Here is a 24219-nt window from a genome sequence, read left to right on the forward strand (position 1 = left end):
TCTATCTCTCATCCATGCTAACAGGTTTCATGAAATGTCGGGTCTATCTATCAATAATTACAGTTTGAGAATTCTTGACAAAAGTTTATAATATAATGAAATAATTAATTTATAAAAGCATGTGGTATGTTTAATATTATCATTTCTGGATATTCCATTTTGCATATTATAACATTTCTAAATTGTACATGAATTTATTTATTTATATAAATATGAAATCAAAACAAAATAAATAGAATATACAAAATCTATTTAAGAATTTTTCTCATCACTCACTTGTATAATATGTCTTGTTGTGTTTTTTGTATCGACGATGACAGCAATTTCAATGATCATATTCATTGCATATTCACGTGTAGACAATGCATAAACTTTTTCCCAATCGTATTGATTATCAATTTTGCTACCGAGAAGTGGCCAACCTCCTATTTCATTTAGTAAATTTTTCAATGGTTGCACTCCGATTTTTTCTCTCCTTTCTAAATATTAAGAGCATGAAGAATAGATGATAAAATAAATAAATAAATAATAAAGTCCGATATCAATGGTTTGCATATCTTTCCGTAAGTAATCACGATTTTATATGTATTTTTAAATCTGTTTATATCTAATTTACCAGTAGATCAATTACTATCAAAATGAATTTGTTTATGTCATGGCAATAACTTAGTTTAAAATATACCATTAACTTTGCCAAATTTTACAGGATGGTCCAAAAAATACCTGCCAATTTCAAACTCCTATTTCACGAGAATCATTTTGTATTACACAATGAAAGATTTATTGTTGCACTCATGTTTTGTAAACAGGTGATATGAATGCAATTTGTTATCTTAAAAAGCATTTTGGTAGTCGTGTAGAGCTTGCTTCCTGATCTCAATCCACGTAACTTTTTCCTATGGTATTAGTTTAATTATCCTTTCAAACTATAAATGCTTATGTCTATTATTCATTATCAATAATAATGTATCAAAATTGGCAAATAATTTTTGGACTGTACTGTAAATTATCTATTTAATGTTCAATATTTGTACAATAAAATCAGAAAAACACTGCAAATTTCAAAAAGAAACAAACCTGTATTCTTGCATCCCTTGTACAGATTCAAAACTTTTTTGTGTAGTGTTGTTGTAGACGTATTTGTTTTCATATGTTGAATTATATCTGAAAGTTTATGTGCTAATTAAAATACAAGAAAAACTTTTAAAAAATATAGAGTTATTACCTTTTAATTGATTTCTTACGCGTTCTAATAAATATTCTGTTGATGTATAATTAATTGGAACTGAATTCGATTCCATGAATCTAGAACACACGTAAGAGTAAAAGTCATCACAAGGCTCGATGCTGGTGTTGATTGAAGAAATAAATTTCTCTTCTAAAATAAACAGTTTAGGTATTAAAGAGAAAAATTATCAAAAAATTAATACATTATAAATAATAATTCTTCATTTAAAAGTTTATTTGCAATATACAAGTATCAGGTCTAAACTAGTCCCTCAAAAGGAGAGAAAACAATTTAGAGCAAGGTTAAAAATAAATTTGCATACCCGTGCAGAAATTAGAAATTATAGAAATAATCTTTCTTATAACGATTCTTATGAGTTAACAGCAGGAATGAATTTAAGTTTATGCTTTCATGCTGATCATTCTTTCAATATTTACACATACTAAGGCTATGATAATATTTACACTGGCTACATACTTGGCTGTTGATCTAAATCGCATATGTTTTGCACCAGGTATCTCATTTCAATTTTAATTGTTTAAGTCCTAAATCATACAATAAACTCCACTATTTGTATTGTAGGGTTGGTTTGTCATTAGGCAGTCAGTATCTTAGTAAGAAACTTTATTTTCGAGATTTGAAATTCTATTTACGGATGGACAAAACGCAATGGTTTCATTTGTCTTACTTCGTTTATTCTGGATAATTTTGTAAGAATGAGATCTACTTGAATGGCCACAATTGGAGTTAATCATAAGCTGTGTAAATTCTCATTTAAATAATTTAATCTAATTACTATCTAATCAGTATCCGTGCTGGAAAACATAAACATTGCATTGATGCAAGATTCTATTCTCTGAAGACCTCATATATGCGTAACAGTTTTAATCTCTTGCACTCCAATTGAAAATCTGTAAATCTTTTGATAGTTTTATTATTATTTATTCATTTTTATGACGAACTAAAACAAACATCAGTTACTTAATAGAAAAATTTTGGATAGTCCACTTACCGATTTCTTGACAAATTTTGCTGTCGCACATTTCATATGTTTTTTCTTCAGAAATAGCAACCTCTGTAATGACATACAAACGATTCAGTTCAAAATATCTAATTAGGAATTAAAGTTTCTATAATTTACTTACGTGAACGAGTACTAATGATGGCTATTCCAATAATTAGGCAAATCGATAGAATAACAGTGAATGCACAAACCACAATCAAGACCTTTTCTAAAGTCGTTTTTCTACCCCAAAAAGAAACACTGAAATTTTAAATTTAATTAATATCCTAGTCAATATCAATTTGTTATACTAATTAGGCCTATAGGAAGTGTGCAATGCCTTGCAATGGCTCATTTTGTTATTCCAGAGAATTTGCAACCTAGTGAGTTTTTTACCCATTTTATTGTAAAATTGAAATGAATTCCTTCAAGTCTTGAAGGAATTCATTCACTAGAATAAGTATTTTTATCTCCCCTGAAAAAGTTTGTTTTTTGGCATTTACAACGTTATGACATTGCACAATATATTAGGACATGTTCGATAATGCTCCCACAATTTCCACTTTTTCCATTAACCTCTTTCATAATACTCCACTAGATCTACTGACCTGTTCGATAATGCGGATAGATGACGTATTCCTGAGAGTAGTGGATCCACTTTTTCCACGCTTTAAATAAGAAGATAGTAGGAACAGTGGAAAGGTAAATGATGCGCACTTTCAAGTATTAAATGAATAAAGATTTTCTCAAAATGAATTACGACTTTGTTGCAATATCAACTGCTGTCTTTGTGCTTGTCTCAACGCATATCCGTTATGCTTCTTTTACTGATTAAGAAAAAATACTTTTTCCACTTTTTCTAGGGGGGGAGTGGGTTATGGAAAATTATTGAACACGACCTTAGTAAACTAGTGCAAGATGTTTTTGATAATGAACATTTCCGTCTCATTATCCAAAGAATTTTTCTATGATAAAGCCATGACGATTTCAAGATCGTAAAGAATTCAATACAATGAAAAAATAATAATATTTCTTTGTTACTCTCGGAAAAAACGATCTCAAATACGTGGATTTTTCCTCAAACAAATGAGGAATATTCGTGTGTTTAAATACGAACATCAGAAAAAGATTCATCTGATCGTATACACATGAATTTTCCTCACATCTTTCTCAGAATATTCAAGTATACTGTTTTTGTTCATGACATAAACTGAAGAAACTATCTTATTAGCAAATAAGAAAAATTGACCTTATTGTTAAGTGGAAGAAGTTAAATTCTATGAAGATACTGTACTTAACTATTAGTACATTACTACATTCCAATACAACACAAATGCTTTCGTATTGTATTGTATAGTAAACATTAACATCGATAACAATAAGATCGAGAGAAAACTGATTACAAACATTAGTTTGCTGATATCACATAATTATTGTGTGGAGAACTTAACCAGCACCGAGGCCTGAAAGGCCAATTGTATTGGAGTCGATCGGAAGCTGAGAGGCGAGGACCAACTGACTTAATAAAATAATTACAATAATTTAAGTTAGTTTTGGTAAACGTGGTACCAAGTTGGGTTACATGATCATTTTCAACTTTTTTTTAGTGGGATTTGGTTACTGTAAGGAATTAATGGTAAACGACGTCCCGAAGCAAATTACGTATGATAAAGTGTGAAGATTTAAATTAGATTTGAATCCCGACCATAACGGATGTGAGACATAGTCAAATGATTAACGATGATAATTTAATGTTGCAGGTTTCGTTACGTAAATATTATTGCACATCAGGTAATTTATTGATTCAATGAGACTGGAAAATCTCGTTTCAGTTCGGACCAAATCATCATGATAATTCGAAAATTTCAGAAAAACAAATAAAAATCGTCCCAATTCTAACTTTAAAATTAAAGAAATGTTTAAAACAGAATAATTTATGAATAAAAATCATATTTTGTAATTTATAATACAACCTCCGAATAGCGGACACGCGTACTGAGAAGTTTGTCCGCTATTCGGCGGCCGTATTGTATTTAAACCTGGTCATTATAAAGTGAAGAATACGATGGATTACGAAAACATCAAATTTGCGTTAGGAGTGTGAAAATACCAAAAAGTATACGTAGCATATATAATTAAAATATATATACAATATACTATTTATCTTTGCAGCTGTAAAAACCACATTTTAATTGAATTCTAAACAGCAAACAGATAGTATAGGATACTTTAATTAAACGGAAAATAAAAATTACGACAAAATGTAAACGTTAATTAATTTTTAATTCATCAGAAATTACCCGAGCGGAAGTAACAAAGAAAAAAATAAATGAAGCCGTTGTTACGAACAGAAGAGTGGACGAAGGTCAGTTTAGGTCCAGTTATGAAGGCGATTTGCTAGCCACTTCAAAGGATAAGAAATGTATTAATATTTGGTATTCTTGCATTTACAACGTCATTTATGATCTAAGTGACTAATAAACTCGATACAGTGATTTGTCTACTTTGTAGTTATCGAGTAAATGTAATTTTTCGAACCATTTTTGCTTTTTCAACACATGATTTATTAAAAATTACTTTAGTCAGCACAAAGCTGTTAAGATCATAAATTACGTCATAAATGCGAGAAAACCGAATATCTTTCTACACTTTGAAGTGGTAGGCAAATCACCCTCGTAACACGATCGTTGAAATTTCACCAAATAAAAGCTGTTGTTGTAATCTTAAAACTGTTTATTTTTCATTACTACTGTACTGCGGTTCTTGTAGAATGAATGAATAACTTCGAAAGAGTTTATGGTTTTTTTGGTACAATAAACTTAATTCCAACAATAAGACAGAGGGTTAACAACATTAATACGTATGAAGACAAATGGTGATTGACAACTTAACAGTTTTCTCTAACAGATAAAGAATATTGTTCGGCTTTTTAAAACCTGCTTTCCTATTCTATTCCTATTTTAAACCAGTCTTTATTCGACGCCTTTGGTCAAAATTTGTCCTCTGAAAGAGTATTTGAACCGATTCTTTGTTTTAGTTTTAATATATAATTAATTCAAAATATTAAAGACGGGACTTTGTGTTTTCGTAATGTTGTCCGTTATTTAGAGGTGAATATAATAGATGTCCTATTTGAAGGGTCTGGGGATTGTAAAAATATCTGTTAAGCTATTCGGGAGTGTCCGTTATGGAGGTTTCACTGTATATATTCTTTTCTAAAGAAGCAGATGAAGATGCAATAATAGATATCCATTCGTTTTTAACATTTACTTCTTATTTTCTAAAATTAAATTAGGTCATAAAAAGTCGAAAAACAACTTCAAAATATTATTTTGTAATAGTTAATGTAATTACAGCAATTCGATATTACGTGTTATTAGAATATGATTATGCTTAATTCAAAAACTGATTTGTAAATGTTTTCATAACACGCAGAAAATGTTTTTTTCGCCATACATGAATTGACAAAACTGTTCATTTTCTACCTTACGCAACTTTTTGATTATGTAACATAAATTATATTAACATATAACAATTATATTAACAATTATATATAACATAAATTAACACAAATATGTCTTAAATTATCTTGTATAAAGTAATTTAAATTGTCAATTAGTTTTTAAATATAAAATTATTTGTTAAAGGACTACTATTTAAAATAAATCTATTTATGAATATTCTGGAAACTTGTTGACAGTAGGGTCCACTAATAATTTTCATCAGAATTAATTACTGGTTGAATACAGTTACATACATTTTGTTAAATTTCATAAAATTATCAAATTTTTCCTTTTTTTTTATATATGTGATTGTTTTAAAATTTACTCTTTTTAGATTGTAGGCACTAAAAGGGCCTTTTTGAATGTTTGTCGTTGGTTTATAATAGGAATTATGAGGAATGATCCTGCTATATTTGGCCTACTAACTCCTGAAAATTCGAACCTATTTAGATTCGATTCCAGATCCATAGAGCGACAAACTGGTGCTTTTACCGTCTTGGCTATACGCCATTTTGAAGGTATATTTGGTATTTATATCATTCCTTTTATAATACTGATTGCATTTTGGGGCCTAATTGGTGTCCGTTTCTTATTACTGATGTGTAATTATGGTACGTTTCAGAGATTGAAAACTTCCTCAGACTTTTCTGTCAGGTCCATCATGAGTTCTGTTAGGCCCACAATGAGATGGCTAGGTACTGTACTATGAACAATTATATTATAAATCAAAACGTTTGTATTAACAGTACTTTTTCCTATTTCTGTATTTAAACCGTAGAATGAAATCCAACAGAAATTCTACCCAATTATTACAAAGAAAATAAAAATATAAAATCAAGGTAAATTTAGTTAGTCTTCTACAGGCATTATGTATATTTAAACCTACTCTCCCACAGAAAAAATCTTATTCTCCTACAGAAAAAACTTCAGACTGAAGTTTTTTTCTGTAGGGAGTAACTGAAAAATGTGGATATTCTTTCTAAAACAATACATTAAAGTTTAAAAATAATTTATAAAGGTATTTGTATACTTACTCTTCTTCACCCTCAATTGTTATAGTCCCAGAACGATTAATCATTTTGACTCTTTGGTAGGACATCGGAATCGGGCTCAACACAGAGATTACATAAATCAAATGCTCATGTTGTTAGTACAATAGGCATGATTAGCATAATTTATAGGCGTTTAAAGTTTCATCAAGACTATGACAAGGATAAAATTCGATTATATGTTTTTAATTTTATATTTAAAAATTTACTAAATTACTTAGTAAGTTATGACAAAGAATTTACATTTGTAAAATTTACAAGTGTAAATTAATGTTTACCTGAAGAAAAAATGGAATAATTAATGATTTCTCTTGCCGTTTATTGGTCACTAGAGGTAATCCCAGCGTTGCCCGGGCAAAAAATAACAACAAACATTAAGAATATTACATTATTCCGTACTTCTAACACTTTTATTATATTATATTAAAGTATTTGATTTATGTAACTGCGAAGGTTATCTTACGTGTGCCCAATCTAACACATTCTAAAAATTCTTTAAATTGTGTACAGTAGAGGAATAAAGAATTTTTAAAATGTGTTAGATTGGGCACTCGGCCTGATAAACCCTTGCGTAAGATAACCTTCGCAGTTACATAAATCAAATGCTATATTATAACAAACATTAAAACGAAAACCATATAGGGTCTGATCATTTTAGCCTACCATTATACGTTTATCGCGATACTCGTATGGTACACTTTCAATGGTCAAGTAGACACCAATTGAAAATACGATTTCTTAAATTTTTTTCTAATGTTAACTCTAAAAATCTGTACTATACCACTCACAGCCGAAAATCAAACGGTAATCTGCCAACCAATCAAATTTCACAAAAATTAATGATAAGTTTTGAACATATTCTCGTATTCCATAGTAATATTCCGGCACATTTTTCCCGATTTCAATTAAAGGAATCGGCTTGTACTGTACTTATTAAGCATCAGATTAAGAAAATTTCGGGCACTAGACAAAATCTATAATTCGGACCTCTATAATTTATTTATATTTATTAGTGGATCCTCTTGGAGGAGTTGGATTAGATTGCAACACTGAGTGAACTACTAAGAGGGATAACTTCAGGAGAGATTTTATCTCGGAAACTGGCCCTTAATTAGATGTTAGATCCGTGAAGAAAAATTCAAAATGGTAAGCCCGTTGATCAGACGTACCCGAAACCAGTGTTCAGTGGTTTATTCAGTCTGCCACTGGTGGACCCCTTTGGAGATATTCACATTGTTCATAAAAGTAGATACTTAAAATTTGATTTATTTATGTGAGGCCCAAGTCCGGCCATGAATATGCAAGAACTTTTTGAAGTACGAACAACTTTCGCAAGGCACAGTAGTAGGGAACCGTGTTTTTTCACAAAAATTTAATAATTTTCTTCATGCTTAAAAATTTTCAAATTAAATAATATCAATTAAATTAATTTTAATGAAGCTATTAATATTTTATTAAATTCTTTAAAAAATACAATATAATCGATACGTTTTATTATTATTATTTTCTAATGAACAAGTAAACAGATTGACAATTTTTGTTTAATGTGATTTTATTCCCAACATTTTTAAGAATGCTGTAAGTTAATTTCAATATTACAAAAATCTTTATAAACTGTAAGCAAATCAAAATGATTTCAAAAGTATATAAAAATCATATGCTTTCATTAGAATTATTAAAGTAGAACTTAAATGTTTGCAATATACAAAAGTATTAACATAAAAATATAGAAATAGAACTTTGAAAGTGAATTAAAATGTGTTTAATCGTGAATAGTAGATATAAAATAATGTGTCATATTTTTAATATTACTTATTTTATACATAAAATAACTAGAATAATAAATTAATTTATTTCCAGCGCATTGAATCTATGAAATTGCATAGTGAATCACCAAAGCAGACACCTCTTCTCCAAAAACATTTTTGATTTGGAATTGCACTTGAATGCTTTGTAAAAGTCTTCGTTATTAGCGAGAGCTCCCCAAACTCTGAAAAAGAATAAATTAACTACGTTAATGAAATGGCAATATATTAACATTAATATATTGCCATTTCATTAATAAAATGTGAAAAAACAGAGAAAAAAACTCGTTTGAAATTTCATTGTATTGTCGAGGACGAGAAGAAAATTTCAAATAGATGAAATCTGTTCGAGTTCCAGTAACAGTTTGATTATTGTTGTTCTAGTAATTACAATATTGAATCAATTTAGATAATTATTTTCATACAGTTGCTGTTGCCAATTGAACCGTTCTAGTGATACCACATGACGTCAAGTAAGAACAGATATGAAGAATCCGTGCTTTCCATTAGAATTTATTCTCTTCATGAACAAATTATTTGTTCATATTCATACTTACAATGTCCAATACTGTCACAAAGACTTATTAGATCGGAAAACATTACTAAAAATGATGGAGTGTTTTCTTATCCTTAGTATATCTTTATATAAACGAAGACATTTCTAGAAAGTATATTCTTGAAATAAATCGATGGACTAATGCAATGGAACATATGAGCGATCTGCCAAGGAGAAAACTTTCTACAAAAAATTAGTTTCTATTTTATGAAGGTAAAAGAAACCCAAAAAATTATACCCAGCCAGCCCTTCATCAGACACGAACCCACGACTAAGATATTGGTAGTAGTGTGGTTTTATCCAGTTGGCCACTGGTGAGCTAAGTATATTCTTACGGATAAAAATATGAAATTTCAATTAACTTCTTTACAAAGCATTTTTTCGTATTAGACATTATTACGCTAATTTTAAAAATTACTTTTGATGATTCAAATTAATTACTATTTACTTTATAATTTATATTCATTATAAGTTTATGCGAACTATTTACCTGAATTGGGCAGGACTATGTGGATTATATTCAATTAAATTACGAAGATATTCTGTTCTTTGATTCATACACCATACCTGAAATTACATATTATAATTTTTTTTATTCGAATAATAATAATAAATTAATTAATTAATATTATGCTACTTACATAAGAGAATCCGACGAAAAATAATTGATTCGGAGTTAATCCTAATGTAGGTAACATTTTGTTCTCATCCATTCCATATTTAGTCAAATATAACTGATATGCCTAAAGAAAAAAATTTTAATTTTGGCAGTTATATTAGTAAAATTAACAGTAATAGGTTAATTAGTTTATACAACATAATGATAAAAATCTCTCCCCATCCGAACATTGTAGAAACGAATTACTATATAGTGTGCACCAAAAGCACGTGGTCCTTTTTTTTGAGAATATTACTTTTACTTTACTTTCGTTAATTAATTTTACCTAATTGAAGACAATGAGATGTACTCTTACGTTTGATATAAATTCAATAAAACTTATCTTAAAAAAGTGACTTTACCTTGTAAGCTGCTCGAAGTCCTCCATTGTCTGCAATGTTCTCTCCCAAAGTGTTTTTTCCGTTTAACTGAAATCAAAATAAGATTTTATTACGAATAAAAAAAAAATATGGAATAAATCTCTTCAGAAATCATCAATGGATTCATCAATACTTATAAAATGTATCAAATTGCAAGATTGTAATGTTTCAAATCAATGTGCCAGCCCTAGACAAGCGTGATCCTTCTTATACAAGTTTACGTAATATAAAATCTACACTAAAATCTTGTGTGGAGGGGATACGCTTTAGGAGAACAATTACTATAAAATTTACATATTTTAATCATCGATGGCAGAGAACGATCCGTTAATAACAAGTTTGTCATAGTTTTGATTGACTTTTGCATACTATGGGCTAATAATAATCCTCGATTTTGCCCATTACAAACTTACCTTACTCATAGTAGAGTCGATTAATATGGATGAAAAATTAAAAATGATGCTCCGGTTTGAACAGATTATAATGAATAATGAACGTCCAGATTATATATAAACGAGATCCCATACCAGCGACTGTTTAATTAATAAATTTTAATTTTTTATTTAAAAATTGTTTATAACAACATTGGTTAATTGGATTTGATTGCATTGGCTGAGCACATAGACCTTAGTCAATCCGATCCTTTTTTTTATAGACTATCAGTAGATCTAGTCTAGGAAGTCTCCTCAATAGTCTAGGAAGAAAAGGTCCTTCTGGAGAACTTTGGGGATTGTTGTCTAACATCTAAATAAAGAACAGAAAAACTTGTCCATATTTAAGTATTAGACACGTGAAGAAAATCGGAAAACTTCGCGTGGCCAGCCCTTTGGTAAGGCGCAAACCCGCTATCAACTACCAATGTTCAGTGGTGTCATCCACTCGGCCCTGGTGGACCATTGGTTAAGGATTTTTGTATCCAAATACAATAAAGTAGTTTGTACTTATAGTTATATATTTCACAATACTTTTTTATCTTAAGAGAGAGAGATGAAGAGACGGCAGTATAAATGTTGCCAACTACTTAAACACGATATCAGTTTATACAATTACCTGACTCATAGTATACAATAACAATAATAATTTTATACAATAAAATTTTAACCTTCATATTAGTATGAGGATCTTCATAACTGCTATACTGATTCACAAAGCATTCTGTTTTGTTGCTGAATGTCTGTTCGATTTTCGAAGGCCACCAGTGACGTAAATTTCCAAATTGATCGTATTTACTACCTGAAAATACATTGGTGACATTAATTATTAGTGAAATTAAAACGCATTTCAATTAACAGATCTTACCCTCATCGTCAAATCCGTGAGTAATTTCGTGACCGATAACTGTGCCGACTGCTCCATAATTAATGGCACTAAAACACAAAAAACACTTTAAATTTTCGATAAATTAATAACTCAAAATTTTATTTGTAAAAAATGCGCATGTTGTACTTACGTTGGAATGCCAAATTTGAAAAATGGAAACTGTAAAATTCCGGCAGGAAATGCTAAAAATTATCGAGGTATAAGAATTGACTTACCATTAATTTTACTAAATTCAAGAATTTAACTGTTGATTTGTTGTGAAACCGTGTTGTATTGTCTTAGAAGTATTGAACACAAGATCGTGTTAATAACAACCACTTGGCGTTTTCCACCTTTATTTAGTTATATATTATTTAGTTATTATATATTATATTATTTAGTTATATATAATAACTATTTAATATATAACTAAATAAAGGTGGAAAAAGCCAAGTGATTGTTATTAACACGATCTTGTGTTCAATACTTCAAGATTTTAAGTTTATTTTTACGTGAAGTTTTAAGTATTACTCACCAATTGTATTACTTTCAGGGTTATAATATGCATTCACTGTTGTAGGAGATTCAAACCAACTGAAAAGAAATTAAAATAGGTTTTGCTACCTTTAAATTAATCAAAAGAGTTAATATTTAGTAAAAATTTTTACATTTTTCATTCTAAAGAATTTCTGAAAACTCGTTATTCAAATTTTCACTTATTAATTGTTATCCTGAATTTCTTTGATAATCGAGGTTTTATTGCATATATACTTATGCTTATACATCTTCAATATGAATATGTAAGTGCTTTATAATCATCAAATGTTCTTTCATAACGTCAACGCTAAGAAAAACAACTGAGACTTTTTTTTTGCAAAAACAGCTTGTCAAAATACATACCATTGAGATTGAAAGCATCTTCAACAGAATCCACGACACTCTTTCCCGTTTTCTTTCTTTTGTGGCTTGTGCAGCTAATTACACAAACTTTAGCCTCTCAAATAATGACTTCTTTTCTCTTCTTTATTGGTTGCAAACACCCACCAATATCGGACATATTCAAATAATATTGAGGTTACTGCGATCCAGAATATCTTTCAACGTAATTATCCATCTTGTAAGTCAACTTTGTTCACATAAACAGCAGATGACACCGACAATTACTGTTTTTTGTGAATAAATGTTGACATTACTATCCTGACATGTGTTGTTTTTGTAAAATCTCAAAATCGTTCTTGCAGAATATCTGTTGGCATTCGCTGTTGCATAATATTTCATGGGCAAGTCATCTACCATTAGGGTTGCCAGATGCAACCAAAACCTATTTTCGCCCAATTTTGATATATTTTGTGTTTGCGAAAAAGACCTCAATTTTCGTAATCTTCCTTCCAAAATACTCACAACTTCTGGTCACATCCACAACGAGAAAAATTAAGTTTTTGTAACTTAATTTTTCTCGTTGTAACTTTAAGTGCCTCATAAGAAAAATGTAAATGCTAGAAGAAAATACATTATTTTTGTGCAGGTTATCTGGTTTTAAATGCCAATTTGAAAGGAAAGTGCAGGTTATAGGCCAATTTTAAATTGTAATTATGAACTCACGCTTATGGAGAAGCGCTGCTTGCATAGGCGCCAAGAATACGGCGGGTGAGTTATGAGAAGTTTTATTTTTGATTTAGAAATTTTCTACAAATTATATACCACCTCCGATTATATATGAATTTACTCATATCTAACCTCCCTAGCTGAACACACGATGGGCTTACTTAAAATGCCTTCTTAGTGCCCACAGGATGGAAAGAGTAGAGTAAAAAATTAATTATAATGAAGCATTTCTTAATTATTTTAAATATTGAAACATTGCATATGCAAGAATTCTCTTTTAAATAATTCAATGTTGAAATATAAAAGATAATTCAAAAATTTTATTTTACAGAGGGATGCTGGAAGGATGCATCATATGACCTCTGGCACTTTTATAACCTCAAAGATTTATTTCTAGCAATTAGTATTTTGTAAATTTTCTATATATACTTATTTACGTCATTATGTATTTATCAATTATCACGAATTTTAAGCTCAGTTTGAAAATTATTTACAGAAATTTTAAATTTAATTTTTACAAGAAAGTATTTAAGTTTATAAAAGTAATTAAATCATTTATTTTTTATTTTCATATACCATAAAATTTAATGCAAATTCCAATTTAAAATATCGTGAAATTACTGTTAAGACCAGAGGATTTTTCTCTAAAAAACTTCGTTAAAATATTTTACAAGGGTTAAATTAGTAAAATATTAGAATATTAGAAGAATATTTTATTTCCAAACAATAATGAATACAAATTTAAAAAGAAACAAGTTAAATTCAATTAAATGTCTCAAAATCTTTAATTATAATTACTTAAAGTATAAAAGAATAACGTGATTTTTATTTATTAAATTGTAAAAATATATTAACATTATTTATATAACAAGGTTTAGATGTTTCTTCTGTTTAAAGGTTTTTCATAAACTTAAGTTTAATTACCCAACATTAGATTTTGCATCGAACAATAGGTATACAACAGTTACATGGGTTTGTAAATTATGCATCGAATTAAACTCAATCATTACTTTTTATTACCAAATTCGCAACTTCAGAAAAATTAATAACATGAAAACTTACCTATCCTTTTCTCTGTGACGTGGCTCATTAATCTTAATTAGTTCTTTATGTATGACAAATTTATCGATGTTTAAAATACTTTGAAAAAATTCTTCTTGTTTGATTTCTCCTAACTATTTTTAATATTTGTGTAATTATTGTTAAAAATATTATTGTGTTCCAAATTGTTTTTATAGTCATGTTACCTTTTCGTAGTATTCATTTAATTCAGTTTCATTCATTATCCAAGGTGGATAAGCTATCAAAGGTATCATTTCGTGCAACTAAAGACAAAATACATGGAAAAATAGCAGATTATAATATATTTAAATGTAGTTCGAATGTTATACATATGAAAATCTATTAAATTTTATGTTATTTTTTAACCTTTTCTTTAGCTTTTCTCTTTGTTTCCACATCCATCCAATCAGAAAGAGTGAGGAAAGAACTAAACGCTTCTTGTATATCTTCAATCATTCTTTCGATCTAGTTGAAATAGCGAAAATAATAATTTCTATATTAAATTGTAAAGATTTTATTTTCCCTATATTGGGTGCAATAAAGCACTTTATAGAGTGAACAATTTTGTTGATCCTTGCTATTATTTACGTGTACAAGGTTTAAACTACCTCGTACACGTAAAACTGAGACAAACTTTAAAAATAGATTCCTGGTAGGACAAAGAACAAAACTGGCCTACTATCGTAGCAGCTGTACGCACGAGATATAACATTGCACAATAGTATAATTATGTACCTCTGTTATAGCAGATGCTCGAAGTATCTTCCATGGCTCTCAATAAAAGTCGTAACATGTTGCATTATGGACTGATGCATACTTTTTAACAAAACGTTTTCTTTAATTCTAGACACTTTTAATCTCAAATAACTTGTAACGTTTACTAAAGTTGATACTTAAAAAACGTAATAGTTAAATTAAGAATGACTCACCTCAATTTTAGTGTCTTCATTAAACGTCCGGTTTATAAAGATATTACCCAGAGCATAACTCAATTCAAAATCGACAATCTTTATACAAACATTTTCTATAGAATCCATTTCCTCTAAACCTTTCCGGACTTTCAAGAATTCAAATTTCTTTTCTCGAAAGATTTTCGTGGTTAAAGAACTGTATTTGTTTATGGTTCGCCATCCTATGTAATTAGCTATTGTTCTAGAAAAATATACATAAAATGTTAAATAATAGAAGATATTTTAGGAACTACAATAACTTTCTATAAGTAGCTAATTAATATACATTATATTATCAGACTTATTCGGACATCTTGTCCGAAATCTGATGTTTTAATAATAATTATAATGAGTGCATGCTTTGCTGTTATGCACTCTTCTTAGAAGATTTTTCATGTAACTAGATGTTGATATGTTTTAGCTGAAACTGTTTTACATTCTTCCCTGTGAGCATTAATAAAGTCATCCATTGAAAATGGATGAATTAATCTGAGTGTCAATGGCTACTCCAATTCATTTCAAAAATGATCAATGGGAGCAGATCAAGACTCTATGGAGGACAATCAAGTTTCTCCACATTTATCTCATTAAACGATTCCTTTATAGACCTTATTTTATGAAAGGAATAGTATTATGCTTCAAGCTGTTTCCAAAAAGTAGGAAGCACAGAATTATCAAAAAGATCAGTATTACATAAATCATAGAATTATGAGTCTGTTTCACTGAATCTTGAGTTGGTACCTAGAATATCATTAAACACCACATATATTTTTTAATATACAGGATGGCTCAAAAACCAATTATCCGAGATAGGAAAAATTTAGTTAATCAAGTGAACTGGCTTTTGGACCTCCTGTTTATCTACACAGTTGTGTAAAAAGTAGAACAGAAATATGCTGAAGGTTGTTTGTAGAACTAATTTTCTTTAATTGTCTTCACTTAACATTTTTATTTATTATATTTATTATTATAAATATTTTCTTAATAATTAATAGTTTTCCGATACCTTTTTTCTACAGTTTGAAGGAATTTCGATATATTTTTCAGAGATTCTGGTTCCATAACAATAATTTCCGTGTCTTCAGTTATGTTTGCTATATCTTGGAACACTTCACTCAAAATCGTCAATAAGTTCATCTATAACATTTCGTAAATTAATTTATATACTTATATTCTATATTATCTCTTTTAATTATTTAAAATAAACAAAATATCCAATAAAAAATTCAAATTATATGAATGTTGAAGAAATCAAGTAATCAAGTAATTTTTATGGGCTCTAAGTGAGACATAAATTATGTAAAATTTATGTTAAAAGTTAAATCTTATGAGTTCTATTATAAATTATGGCATTTTTTTAATAGAATAATTTTTTAAAAAATTGATAAGAAAACAGCAAGAACTTAGAAACATAAATACATTTTATATTACATTACATACCTTCCCTTCTGTGTAATTTTCAAACTTGGAAATCTTCATTTTATGATAAAGACTTTCAGGAATTCTTCGATCTTCTTCGGGTCTAGTAAACTAAAATTACTTTAAAATAAAAATAATACTAAACATTTTCTTATTCATTTACTGCAATGACTTACTGTAGCTAATTTCATTTCGAAGTCGACAATTTCATCAATTTCTCGATGAAGAGTAGAATTTTCCTTGGTGCTACTCAATAAATTTGCCGTTTCCTCAATTAATTTTTTATACGCAGCAATTTCTCGTGAGGATTGCTCGTCGGAAGCATTCAGTAATTCTTTTCTTCCAAGACCCAAAGAGGCATAGTCAAGCTATTAAAATATAATTTTAGCTGAAGTGTAGGGTAAAAGCGTTATAAAGAATGACCCAAAAGTCGAATGACTGTGCTTTTTTGTATTGCAGATATACTCGTAAACTGAATTCGTGTATTGAACAGAAAACATTCAATAATAACGAGCAATTATTTATTGTGCCACTATTGTGCAATTTTTAATCATATTTTTAATTTATTTAATTTCAAATATATGTTCTCCACCTCAAATTAGTACTATAGTATTTTGCCCCTGTACTGTACATCATATTTTTCCTGACAACAACAGAGTCATGCCAGTCATCTATGTAACTATTGTGGAGAAAATTTTGAATTGCAATCACGTGACTTCTGGTTCCCGACCGGAAGTTCTTAAATAGTTAATCGGGGCCTCCTGCCCACAAACTTTCCACATCTGGTCTCGATTTTCATCTACCTAATGTTGTTATAGAGATTAGAGAAGAACAGACAATGGGAATTTATAGAGCTAAAAGTTTCTTCAAATTGCAGCCCAAAAAGTTTTTAAATTCAAATTTACTTGTAACTTACATGTATAATGTTTCTTGTGGTGTTTTTTGAATCAGCAGCCACCTCAATTGAAATAAGAACACTGTATCCAAGTTCTCGAATAGACCATGCTAAGCTTTTCGTCCAGTCATAATTTTGGTCAAATGGACCTCCTAGAAGAGGCCAACCTCCTAATTGGTTTGCTAAAACTTTTAATGGTTCTACTCCGATTTCATCTCTCTTTCCTAAATCATTTAATTGAATATGAAAAAAAATTGACAAATTTTAATAACATTATATATAGTATTATCATAATGAAGAAACAAACCTTGATTTGTGCATCCTGTATAGAGATCCCTCACTTTAATGTCCATTGCATTTTCGGAAGTAGTCATTTCTTGTAATATTTCTAAAAAATTTTGAGTAATTAAAACATAAAAATTTATCAATATTCAGCAGAATACATTTCTTACTCTTTAATTGATCATTTACATGATGTTCTAACATATCAAAGGAGTTCCATGACGATTCAGTAGCTGGAAGTGGATTGGATTTGATCCACCCCGAACAAACGTAAGAGTAGAAGTCATCGCAAGGATCGATGGAACGGTTAATAGAAGACATAAGTTCTTCTTCTAAAATATAAATTCAATCACTTACTGTAATTTCAATAATTTATACATATGAAAATTATAGCGAAAATTAATGTTCTAAGTATAATAGTATCAAAAGTTAAGCTCCTAGTACGAATCTGGTATTGTCCTGTTTAATTTTTCATCAATTAACTGTCACTCAAATGATGAAATGGAGGAAATTTGCGTTTCATAATAGGTTCCTTCACGCAATGCTCTCTCTTTATACTTATAGCAATTCACTTTGCATGTACTCAGCAGTCATAACTCCCGAGTACAAAGGGAATTGCTATAAGTGGAAAGAGCATTACTTTTTACGTATTTTTCCCCATTGTTCATCAATATTGACGTAGATTAAGAAGTTTATTTTATCTTTTTCTTTCCAGTTGTCATATTAAGATACCCATAACGATTTGCTCAAACTTTCAATAAGTTAGTCGGGAGATGAAGACAGGAGTCTAAAATGGCCCAACTTTTCACAATTTCTAAAGATACGATTCAAATTTGAACTTGAATTCTCCTTAGTGACATGGATCTTTTCTGTCTCAGCCATTCCTCCGAATTGGTCTAATATAGCTAAAGAAGAGTCATTCTATTATTATAAGCCAAACTGGCCTTCTCTTTAACAGTAAAGTGTATCATATAGTTCACACAAAACACTTCAGTAACTTACAAAACATAGTGGCACTTCAGCAATCAAGTAATTACCAGCAATATTTTCTATCACCACACAGAAATTTTGATTTTATAGTACTAGGGTGTACATAACAATTTAAAATAAAGAGAAAATATTGATAATTTACGCACCGACATCCCGACAAACTTTACTATCACATACTTCGTATTTTCTCTCAAGATTAACTAAAATGGTGTAAAAATAATTAATTTTTAACACATTTTATAAGATTTAATTATAATTTCTAATACGTACTTACATGAATTGTTACGTACGACGACTATTGATATAATTAGACAAAGAGACAAAACAATAGCGAATGAACAAATCACGATCAAGGCCTTTTCTAATTTTGTTTTTCTACTCCAACAAGATTCGCTGAAAATTAAGTTTTAACAAGAATTTATTTATATTGTTAGAGGTTAAAGATAAATTCTTTAAAACACTATTAAAATTAATCTAGGATCATTTTATTTAATAAAAGACGTAATTCTTTCTTAAATTACTGAAGTGTTTAATATGTGCAGCGAACATAGTTCTCATTCTGAGCAATTTTTGTAGAATTTAGAAAATTTCAACCAGTCTTTTAAATTAAAAATGCGAATCCTTTCTTTCCTTCTCTTACCATCACTCGTTCCTATTATTGTTTCCCAATCTTATAATCTCTATGTATGTGACCTTTGTCTCTCTTTTAACACGTGAAAAGAAGCGGTTTTGAGCTGTCAATACATTGAAAAATTAAAATTTTATATAGATAATTTATTGTACACTGCTACAGGATCCAGACTGAATTGGATTGATGGGATAAAATAACGCAATGAAAATGGCTGATCTGCTAAGTGCCTCCAGGGAGGACTTTCTATAGAAAACGGGCCCTTATTTAAATACATGAAGAAAACCCGGAAAACTCAACGTAGCCAGCCCGAATGTCAGGCGCGAACCATCGGTTTTCAGTGGTCTTATCCATTGTTGGGCACACCCAGAACAATTAACTTCGAGGCAGGTCGACTTAGAAATTTTCTGCAGTCATAACTCTCGAGTACATGCAAAGGGAATTGCTATAAGTGGAAAGAGCATTACTATTTACGTATTTTTTTCCATTGTTCATCAATATTGACGTAGATTAAGAAGTTTATTTTATCTTTTTCTTTCCAGTTGTCATATTAAGATACCCATAACGATTTGCTCAAACCTTCAATAAGTTAGTCGGGAGATGAAGACAGGAGTCTAAAATAGCCAAACTTTTCACAATTTCTAAAGATATTATTCAAATTTGAACTTGTAGTAACTCGGTATATAATTTCGAATTATAAATAGAATTTTGCGTCCAGCAATGGCCGAATGGATAAAACCACTGAATAATTAAGTAAAAGCCTAAGTTGCTTATGTTTAACGTTAATCTATGAACTAACGACATTACTAAATTTAAATGAAGCGAATTGAACTGCAAAACTGATGAAGCCAGCAACATCACAGTTCAATCAGGCACCACTTAATAAATCTAGAGTACATTTCGATCATTCCAGGAATTTTAAAGTAGAAACCTTTAAACAAATTCACATTCGATACACGCAACATTTTACGAAAACATTACCATTAGAAACGATGACTTAAAATAAAAAGTACAATATCATCTTTCGAATTACGAGTATAAATAGATAAAATGTTATTGTGTTTATTCAATTGTGAAAACCTTATAATATATGAAAAATATCTTTTATTATTGATAATGATTGTAACGATAATTATAAATATAAATTTGTTACAGGAGAATTATTTACAACATTAGAAGAAATATGCAATGTAAAAATTGCTAGAAAACAGAAGAAAAATTTTTTCGATTACATATTTAATGGTTAAACACCCTCAAGAATAATATCTAGAATATTATAACTTCGCTTTGTGAGTGCTTTATTAATAAAATTAAAATTGCGTCGTAAAACTGTACAAAATTTAGAATAATTACTAATATTTATATCAACAATAGTCTGTTTTATATATGTGATGTAGTACATAACGCTGGAGCTATTGCAAATCTAAGCAAAGAAATGTATTGAATGCAATTAGAAAGATAATCTTTTAATTTGCTTGTAATAAATAATTTATGAACGAAAAACATTTAACTCAGACTATACAATCCAGATAACTGGAACAAGATTGCAAGAGATTTTATTACTTAAAAAGCCTGAATTTTACCAAGAAACTGGAAGAATCGAATTTTTAAATAAAATTATTATTTCTAAGTTTTAAAAATTTAAATATATTATGAACGAAACTGTTATATTCAGACAAAGAAGCTCAGAACTATAAGCCAGACAATTCTAGAGCAATTTTTCAAGAAGTTATATTGATTAAAAACTTAAATTTTGCGTCCGGCAATGGCCGAATGGATAAAACCACTGAACACTGGTAGTTGGCCTGGGTTCCCGCTTCGCCAATGTGAAGTTTTCCGGATTTTCTTCACGTTAGTAATATCTAAATAAGGGACAGTTTCTCATTAAAGACTGCCCCTATTTAGGTCTAGTCTTTAATTAAAGATCTCAAGAAAAACTCAAATTAAAGACCTCCCGTGAGGCATTCCCATCGGCAGATCGTCTATGTGTCCAGTTGCCATACACAAATAAAACTAATAAAAACCTGAATTTTATTTACGAAACTGAAAAAATCACACAAAATAAATATTTCCAAATATTCTATATTAAAATTTAAAATTAAATGCGTCCAAAAATCATATACGCAATACCTACCAACAATTAAAAGAAAGCGTCATCTTAAATGCTTTTCGTTCTTCCTCCTTATCTACAAAATACCCGACTATTCCTTTGTAATTTTAGCTTATTTTTTAACTTTTCATAAACATCATCATCATTTTACTGGCAGATATCCAATATTTTACATACCGTTACTTCGATTACTAAGCTCGTTACTAACGTTACAGTTACAAAATTCTTTAGCCTTTAATTTCAACTAGTGATAATTTACGAGTATTTAAGAAAATTAATTAGTTACAAAGGTTAATTTAAGTTTCTTTAGGGCATTGTATTTAGTTATATAAGTGTAAAAACGAATGGTATGTATCATTAGCAAAATATGAAAATAAATCTGAGTTTTTCTACACAAGAATTAAATTATTAATAGAATAATTCTGTTATTAATCTTAGAATCAAAATAAAATGATTTTTAATATATATGTATAATAATTATACAACAAGAAAATATGACACAAACATTAATTGTAGGTATAGGCCCTATTAACATACCAATATGTCTACTGATGATTTAACATTTTCTTACCTGATATTTACCGGTGATCGTTATTAAATGCCCATATTCATCACTGTTTAAAGAGATATTTAGCAGGCCAAATGTAACCATATAGTGACATTTCAGAACACACAAAAGACATTTCCAAGAAAAAGAAAACAAAAAAGTATTAAAACGCGCCACTGTGGTACTTTTGGATCTACAAGCAATGGAAAAACAGTTTTATTTGTAGAAACACATTAAAACCGTAATACTTGACTTGTTCTAGTTTTTCTACACAGTAAATTAAGACCAAACATTGCGAAAAAATGATGTATACATGAAAATCGATGCATATTTTAAAAATACAGTATTTTACATATTTTTAATTACTTATTTGAAGGCTTAAATTCTAAATAATTATACTTAAATAATAAAAAAAAATAGATGTATTGATTGCATTAGTATATATATTAATGACGAAATCAATTAGAATAGGTCATAAAAGTGGGGTTCTTCTACTAATAACTTGAACCGGTATATAAATATACCTTAAAAATGAATATAACAATGAAAAAACTCGTATACTTACTCGTTTTCCGATACAAGATAACTTTGGCTGCGATTATTCATGTTTATGCTGCGGTACGACATCCGATCAGATGTGACGAACTATTTAAGTAAAATAATTGCATTAACTTGAGCAATCTATAAAAGTCAAAATATGACAATAAAAAAATTTAATTATCTTTATTACTATATTGAAAAGATTGCCTGTAAAGTCTATAAAATTGATAAAATAATCATTGAAAAATGATTATAAAATAATTGGTTGCATTGTTCTGTTCGAATTAACATGTATAGAAACAAACTCTCCGCTGAACGACAAGACCACCCTCGTTTTTAGGACTGGTATTCATTTCTATAATATATAAACAATTCTTAAAACTCATTCTAACTCCTAATCCAGGAAAATTGAAAGTCCAGATAATTAACGATTAATGGCATTTTTTTTAAATATCCTAAATCAGGGCTTTTTACTTTAAACTCCTTTAGAATTATTAAAATACCGAGAAAGATGAATCTTTATGGCGATGAAACAAACATTTAAAAGTATCGATTTTCATAAAATATTTTGAAATTTTATAGCTTACAGCATACAAATAATGCCAAATAAACTCACCCTCATACAAATTTGAAGCGAATAAATTATTTTAGAAAACACTCTTTATCTCTCTATATAACTTACTATTAAAAGCATGAGATTATTTGGCTAGTTTGTAATTAAATACAGAAAAATTGGTGCAAAATGCTACCACATTTTAAATCATATTTTTTATCTATTTCATTTAAAACACAAGTATATGCTCTCCATGTTAAATTTGTAGTGTCTTGCCCCTGTACTGTACATCATACTTTCCTGCTAGAAGAGTCATCTAAAGTAATTCTGAATATCTCCTTTTAAAGGTAATTGTTTTCTTAGGTTGTGTACAAAATTTCAATACTTTATATAAAGCGGCTACTTATATATAAGCAATTAAAAAGTGCAAAACTCGCCAATAAAGCTGTATTTTCTTCTTCTTCACCCAGCACTGCCGACGGTCGTAGAGAAAAACTGCTGGGTCTAGAAAGCTCAAATTTCAAACTTAAGTTTTTCTATCAGTGAAGTGCTCGCAAAACTTTCGGGTCGATAGGTCAAAGTTCACGGGGTTTCCATAGAACTATTTCAGTTTTACGTCTTAATTTTATGCTTATAACGATAAAACTGGATGGAAACAAATGATTCTTATTCAAAATGTTACTCAGAATTACAAAAGCTCAAATTTATGCCAATTAAAAGTTTTTATGTCGATTTTACTAAACAGCGTATCAAATTACACGTCATCGTCTTATGTCCGGATGTAATAAAACAATTATTAAACAAAAATAACTGATATTCAAACAAAAACATCTGCGGGATCGAGGTTCGAGTCCAAGATAATCTGAGGCTTATTTCGAGGGGAAATCTATAAAATAAGATATACGGAGGCGTTACACATCTATAAAACGCTACTATTACCTATTACAGTATCTTCCATTCTTTATAAATTTATATCAGTAAGTGACCAAATGGTCATGTGATGTCTAGTTATTTTTATAAAAATGTAATTAATAAGATACAGTGCTTATGAAACCACTAAACAGAAAACTGTTTTTGTTACGGGAAGTGGCTTTTAAAATCATTTTTAAATTGATTTAACTTAATAAATATTTAAATAATTAATGCGGTGCACCAGC

The 24219-nt window shown here is 29.2% G+C and overlaps 2 protein-coding genes across 5 annotated transcripts in view; both read right to left on the reverse strand.

Annotated features, from left to right (window-relative positions):
• Nucleotides 1-252: 252 nt before the first annotated feature.
• LOC136970231 (neprilysin-1-like) lies at nucleotides 253-6892 on the reverse strand. Its single transcript, XM_067264657.1, has 5 exons — nucleotides 6769-6892; nucleotides 2241-2492; nucleotides 1226-1378; nucleotides 1078-1164; nucleotides 253-479 (listed from the first exon to the last, which is right to left on the reverse strand). Exons 2-5 carry the CDS (start codon nucleotides 2269-2271, stop codon nucleotides 253-255), a joined length of 498 nt encoding a protein of 165 aa, XP_067120758.1. The 5' UTR covers nucleotides 2272-2492; nucleotides 6769-6892.
• Nucleotides 6893-8317: 1425 nt separating this feature from the next.
• The window catches only part of LOC136970146 (neprilysin-1-like), a 47235-nt gene continuing 31333 nt past the window's right edge, over nucleotides 8318-24219 (reverse strand). For 3 of the 4 annotated variants that reach the window (XM_067264541.1, XM_067264540.1, XM_067264542.1), the window contains exons 2-22: nucleotides 22535-22614; nucleotides 18959-19077; nucleotides 18831-18884; nucleotides 17865-18026; nucleotides 17720-17800; nucleotides 17434-17636; nucleotides 16694-16885; nucleotides 16539-16628; nucleotides 16105-16235; nucleotides 15078-15300; nucleotides 14515-14613; nucleotides 14334-14411; nucleotides 14149-14261; nucleotides 12017-12075; nucleotides 11633-11684; nucleotides 11482-11549; nucleotides 11285-11415; nucleotides 10165-10230; nucleotides 9786-9887; nucleotides 9635-9711; nucleotides 8318-8773 (exon numbers count right to left, since the gene is read on the reverse strand). In XM_067264541.1, coding sequence (XP_067120642.1) covers nucleotides 8674-8773; nucleotides 9635-9711; nucleotides 9786-9887; nucleotides 10165-10230; nucleotides 11285-11415; nucleotides 11482-11549; nucleotides 11633-11684; nucleotides 12017-12075; nucleotides 14149-14261; nucleotides 14334-14411; nucleotides 14515-14613; nucleotides 15078-15300; nucleotides 16105-16235; nucleotides 16539-16628; nucleotides 16694-16885; nucleotides 17434-17636; nucleotides 17720-17800; nucleotides 17865-18026; nucleotides 18831-18884; nucleotides 18959-19077; nucleotides 22535-22614 — 2280 coding nt within the window. In that variant the 3' untranslated portion in view covers nucleotides 8318-8673. Of the gene's footprint in view, nucleotides 8774-9634; nucleotides 9712-9785; nucleotides 9888-10164; nucleotides 10231-11284; nucleotides 11416-11481; nucleotides 11550-11632; nucleotides 11685-12016; nucleotides 12076-14148; nucleotides 14262-14333; nucleotides 14412-14514; nucleotides 14614-15077; nucleotides 15301-16104; nucleotides 16236-16538; nucleotides 16629-16693; nucleotides 16886-17433; nucleotides 17637-17719; nucleotides 17801-17864; nucleotides 18027-18830; nucleotides 18885-18958; nucleotides 19078-21446; nucleotides 21562-22534; nucleotides 22615-24219 lie in introns of those variants that run through there. The other variant, XM_067264543.1, reaches the window with a different exon arrangement.

Source organism: Centruroides vittatus, unplaced genomic scaffold (assembly GCF_030686945.1).
Source record: "Centruroides vittatus isolate TY-2023 unplaced genomic scaffold, ASM3068694v2 contig_19, whole genome shotgun sequence".
Taxonomy (NCBI): Eukaryota; Metazoa; Arthropoda; class Arachnida; order Scorpiones; family Buthidae; genus Centruroides; species Centruroides vittatus.